Source organism: Gorilla gorilla, chromosome 2 (genome assembly GCF_029281585.2).
Source record: "Gorilla gorilla gorilla isolate KB3781 chromosome 2, NHGRI_mGorGor1-v2.1_pri, whole genome shotgun sequence".
Lineage (NCBI taxonomy): Eukaryota > Metazoa > Chordata > Mammalia > Primates > Hominidae > Gorilla > Gorilla gorilla.
Genome location: NC_086017.1, coordinates 144,891,486 through 144,897,485, shown reverse-complemented (window position 1 = coordinate 144,897,485; position 6,000 = coordinate 144,891,486). Strand labels below are relative to the sequence as shown.

Below are 6,000 nucleotides of genomic sequence, written 5' to 3'. Positions count from 1 at the left end.
TTTCATCCAGATTTAATGTAATAATAGTATATGTTGTTGTAGATCTGTGAAAATATGTAATTTATGCATGGCTTATGAAAGAGAGAAAACTTTGGAGAGGGCAGGACAAAGTAGTCTGGTAGTGGAATACCCTGGTGTCTATGAATAAAAGAGAACTCTCTAGAGCCTCATACATTGTTCACATAACTCATTCACACATCACTGCCCTGCTTCCTCAAAGGTCCAGCACTGCCCACAATACCTAGAGTTAAATCTATGTCCTTAGCCAGGCCAACAGGGCTCCGAGACAGCCAGTGCCTCTCTCTCTGTGCCCTCATCCACAGACCTTCTTCTCTGGCCTCCACACAGCATGACTTGCCCTGCCCCCATGCCTTTGTGCTTGCTGTTCCTTCATCCTAGGTTGCTCTTCCTCCAGGTTTTCTCAGGCCTGATTCCCACATGACCCCTCTGCCTGCTGAGGCCTGCCCTGACCACCTTTTCTGAAATTTCTAAAACTGGTTGCTGCTGCATCACCTCCCTTGGTTCCTCAGTAGCACTTACAGTTGGAAAGTATCCTGCCCTTTATTTATGTGCTGTTGTCCTACTTTCCCCAGAAGACTGGGAGCAGGGGAGGGACAGGTATTATGTGTGGCTTTGAGACAGAAGAGGGACAGGACTTGGTACCCCCCATACCCCACCAAGGACCTCACTGCAAACTGGTAGAGGGGAGGCCCCATGGGTGGCAGGGACCCCAACCAGCCCCTCCAGACCTTGCAACATAAACCTTGCTCAAGGAGCCATACCTGCTGACTGCCGGACCCTGAGGAAGCTAAAAGCAGCAGCTCCCACCATAAATCTTACTATCTCCCACATGCATGCAAGGCCAGGAGAATGACTGATCCTTAACTTTAGCTTCATTATAATACTAAAAATCACACCCAGGGGTGGAGATGTAACATGCTTATAAGACATGCGATGCATGAAGAAGCATGTCATCAAACTGTGGAGGTGCTAAAAGTTCCCTGCCTCTACATTCCTAGACATCACTCCTTTCTCACCGCGGCCCCTTTACAACTTCCTTTTCAACACCCTCTGGGGAGCCAGCCAGAAAATTCTCTCTCTCTTGTGTTGCCTCCCATATTCCTGGGCATAAGCTCCAACAAAGCCTTGTCTGGGAAAACCATCTTGGCCTTATGACAATTTCTATTGCATTGAGAGCCCAAGAACCCATGGTTGGTAACAGCTTAACTGCTGTAACACCTCTAATTAGAACAATACCTATTAGGTGCTCAATAAATATTTCTTGAATGGATGGAGGAGCCCAGGAATATCTATTTTTAAAATATACTTACCAGCCAAGTGTAAGAAGTGAGGTGTCTGGTGTCCCCCCTGTGATTTTAAACCAAGGCTCTGATGCATTCTTGACTTGTCCACAGTCACACAGAAGAAAGTGGCAAAAGTAGAACTAGAGTTGTGACTCTGCCGCCATCATTCTTGCTTCTCCCTAGGTGCCCTAAGGTGCCCTAAATCATCTGGGTGTGCAGGAGAGTGCCCTAGAGAAGAGCTGGACTTGAGTCATTGGAGCCATTCAAAGTTTGCAGTAGTTCTGTTTCCTAGATTCTGGCTCCTTCCAAATGCAGCAGCCAGATGCTGGGATGATGGAAGAAGTGACAGGACAAGAAATGTACTGGCTTGGTGCAAAGATAAAGGTGGTGCACAGACACTACTTGCCTGAAAGCCCCACTGGAGCCGTAGTATCTCTCCTGGCTGTTGTAAGCCCATGTGTGGGCAGGATTGCACCTGCCACCACACAGAGCACAGAGAGGGGAATCCGAATTAGACCCAGGGGCACAACTGCGACTGAAGAAATCATCTGCGAGAAAGGACAACCAGAGGTCAGGATCAGCCCTCCCTGCCTGTGTTAGCAAGAAAGCCTCAGATTCTGTCCCCAAAATTGCCTGATAAAGACACATTCAGTTATTTGTAACATATTATTAAAAGCAAGACTTTATGGAATTAAAAAAAAAAGGTTCCAGGTGGAGCTAAGTAAAGGGGAACTGACTCAAGTTGGATCAAGGGTCTGTGAGCTCACAGGGGTCTACTCCATCCCAGCACAGGGCAGTGGCATCGAAAGATGGACACAGAGTTTAACAGTGAGGGGACAAAAGAGAAGTCCTGGCTCGCGGAACCCGGAGCACATGTTTTCTGGGCTCTGCTGCCATTGCCCTTTTTCACAAGGTGTGCTATCACAGCTTCAAGTCCAGGAAGAGTCTAGAGAGGCACAGCTGCCAAGCCCTGTGCTGGGCTCCAGGGCACCACCATGAGGAAATCAGACACAGGCTCTGCCCTCTTGAAAACTTGCAGCCTGTAGGGCGATAGTCAGAACTCAAGTAACCACACCAGTAAATTCATGTTTCCCTCTTTGCTCTGGGAAAAAATTATAGGGTTCCATGAAGCTACAATAAAAGAGCCCCTTGCAGCCCTAGGGGTCAGGGAGAAGGTTTAAGCCGAGACATGAAGAGTGAGTAGGAGTTACCCAAGTGAAGGGTGGAGGGGAAGAGCCCTCCAGACAGGGGACCAGCATCTGCACAGGCCTGTGTTGGGGTGGGGTGGAGGCACGGCACAGAGAGCCTCATGGAGGCCTTCAGGACTAAACCACCAAGAAAATGGTGGTGAGTGCAGTGGGGGGCAGGGTCCAGACCCTTTTACTGTCATTAGTTTTGTTCTTTATCGTTAGAGAGATGAGAAGTCTCTGAAGGGTTTTAGACAATGCTGGGCCAGGGGCAGTAAGCTGGATATGGTCATATCTGCACTTTGCAAAGATTGGCCTGGCAACAGGGTGGATGGAAACCAGAGCGGATGTGGAGTTCAGGTGGCAGGCTCCTGGAGAAGTTCAGGGGAAATGAGGGCAGCTGGGGCTAGAGGAGCACAAAGGGGAGGGAGATGAGTGGAAGGAGGAGAGATCGGCACCCCTGGAGATAGATGGCTATGTGGAGGATGAGGCTTCCAGCGGGCACAAGGGGATGGACTGTAGGATCCTCCACCACACCAGGTAGTTCTGGAAAAGGACCAGGCTGGGCGGGGATGGTGCATTCAGTTTTGAACAGGATGAGCTTAGTGTGCTTTTGAGATATCCATCTAGAGATGTCAAATAGGCAGTTCAATACCTACATGTCTGGAGGCTAAGGAGAGATCTGTGTTGGGGATCTGTGTTGAGAGATCTGTGTTGACAATTATCAACACAGAGATACATAAAAAGCATTTACCTAGTGCTTATCATGTGCCTAGCTTTGTATGTGTAACACCCCTTTGGATGGCAATCGAGGCTGTGGGCATGGATGTGAGTGCTTGGGGATTCCATTGAGATTGGGAAAAAGAGTTTCATTTAGCAACGCAAACGTTTCTTAACTAGATTGGGAAATGGGGACCTTGTGAGAGTAGAAGAAAAACAAACCAGTGTGTTTTCATAAAAGCCAGGAGATATTATTTTAGGGCGAAATGAGGAAATGCTGCTGAGAGGTCATGGGGGAAGCAACAGAAGCACATCGTTCCAACTGAGCAGTATGGAGGCCACTGGTGGTTTGACCAGAATCCTTCCTTCGGAGCGATGCAGAGGAGCCAGGCGGCAGGGAGTTGAGGAGTGAGTGGAAGGGGAGTGGTTCCAACAACATTTTGATCACTCTGGCCTTAAAGAGGAGGAGGGAAGGAAGGCAGGAGCTGCAGGAGAATGTTGTGGGGCGGGGGACAATTTTAAAGATGGAAAACATTCGGTGTGTTCACATGTTGAGAGAAATTGTTGGACACACCAGAAGGAGAAGTAACAACTGAGGGTTGAGACCATGGAAGGGAACATGGGAGTGACCCGCACCCAAGTGCAGGTAGAGGGATTGGCTGGGGAGGGAGGAGGTGGGGAGGTGCAGCCCCCAGGAGGCCCGCAGTTTTGGCAGGGGGATGTTAAGGGAAACTTCTCTGATGGTTTCTTTGTCTCCTGCAGGTGCAGGTGAAATGGTCTGCTAAGAAAGGTGGTAGATGGTGTGGGTTTGAGGTGTGTGGACAATTAGGACATTAGGAGAATCACCAGGAAATGTGGCATGTGGAGCAGAGAAGTGGTGGGGGCACTTGTAAATGTTGGGGGCAAACCAACGACAGTGCCTGAAGCATTCCAGTGACACAAACTGCTCTGCTGCGCTGTGACGCTCTCCAGCCACGTTCAGCTGCTCAGGTAAAAAAGAGAGCAGGTAATAGGGTTCAGTCAGGGCTGGGATTTTCAGAGAGTTGGGGAAAGCAGAGGAGCAGAAGCATCTTAGGTGGTGGCATGAGCATAGCTGAAATGATGAATGCATCTAAGAGAGATGAGGATGGTCTACGGCCATACCACCCTGAATGCACCTGATCTTGTCTGATCTCGGAAGCTAAGCAGGGTCAGGCCTTGCTAGTACTTGGATGGGAAAGATGAGGATGAACATGAAAAACAGCACTCCAGGACTTACTGGTGGAAGGTTTCCAATTAAGAAGGCAGCCATTTCGGTTTATATGTGAAAACAACACACTCGTGCGCACCAACGCATCCAGCCCGGTCTTGTTTTGCGAACCCAGGCTTGTTCCCTGAGCCATTTGTGAGACATCAAAAATAGAGCTATTTCCCTGAGATCTGCCCTTTGGGCCAAGATATTTCCCTCAGAAGCAAAAGGATGAGAAGGAGGAGGACCTGCTCAAGGAGATGTGAGGCTCGCCCACAATTTCTGTCAAGCTCTTAAGCCCACCACCCATTTATGGCATTTTCTGCCATTCATCAAACTGAATTTCTCCTTTACCCAGGCACAGGCACAGGGAATGAACGGCCACAGCACCTCCCAGAACATACTCACAACATTTACAGGACCCGGTTTGATTGTATATTAAGCCCATGGGGATGTTCCAGCTTGCAGAAGTGCCAACTGCAGTGTGGCAGGACTTCTTGCCTCAAAGAGAGTTCCAGGTGACATCAGCATCTGATTTCTTAACCACAGCCATGACATAATAGCCTAGAAATTGAAATACCAAGATGCAATTTCTTCTTTTTCGGGGAGAGAAGGGGAAGGAGGAGGAAGAATGTACGATCCAGTGAGATCTGGCCAGCCCTCCTGCACCGGGCCATTAAATGCCATCTCCATATGGTGGCTATGCTGGAGCTGGTATTCTCCATTTCCATCCTGTCCCCCTTCTGGCTGGAAATATGGAAACTACACTTCCAATGTTTCCTTGCAGCTGTGTTCTTAGTGTAAATTAGGATGTGTGAAATTTGGAAGGTGGAAGTCACATAGAGGTCTTTGCCTTCCCCCTCACCTCTTTTCTGCTAGGAAATAAATTCTTGGAGATGTTAGGTTTTTCTGTCCAGATCTCTAGTATCCCTTCTCCATCCTAGAGGATTAGAAGCTATTACAGCAAATGCAGCAGCAACAGCCACTATCAGTTCTGGCTTCCTATCCCTTGGTCACAGCTACAGGATGTGTCTTGAAATCACTGTACTAGTAGAGGTCTTACAGGTAGTAGGTCTCCTAGGGAGTCAGCTCTCTTTCACTATGGGTGGGAGTCATTCCAGGAACTTAGTGTCCACTTTTTGTTAACATTTAATTCCCTGTATTAAGTCCCTTCCTGCTTAAAATAGTGCTTCATTTCTTTACTGACCCCTCAGTGATGGACTCTGTCTGTCCTTTCAAGCAGACAGCAAGACCATCTCAGAGAAGACTTTGCTGGCAGCAAGTTGCTCTTTCGGAAAAAAAAAAAAAAACTTATACATTTAAATATATACATATAGTATTTACTTATATACTATGTATTTATACATATATACATATAAGTATACATATTTATAAAACATACATTATAAATTATATATATATGTTTGCACACACATATTTACATATATATATTAGTGGAAGGGGTGCCAAGATACTATTATCAGACCTCCAGGGCACTCTGAAAATATATTTTAGAGCTACTGCTGCTAGCCCCTGCCTGTCACTCTCCCTGGGGAGAGGG

General features: G+C 47.7%; 1 protein-coding gene across 1 annotated transcript in view; it reads right to left on the bottom strand.

The window, feature by feature from the left end:
* Positions 1–1,336: 1,336 nt before the first annotated feature.
* The window catches only part of LOC129532520 (inhibitor of carbonic anhydrase-like), a 33,276-nt gene continuing 28,612 nt past the window's right edge, over positions 1,337–6,000 (bottom strand). Inside the window, 2 exon segments of the mRNA XM_063703468.1 lie at positions 1,337–1,852; positions 4,848–5,003. Of these exon segments, the coding sequence (XP_063559538.1) occupies positions 1,593–1,852; positions 4,848–5,003 (416 nt within the window). The 3' untranslated portion in view covers positions 1,337–1,592.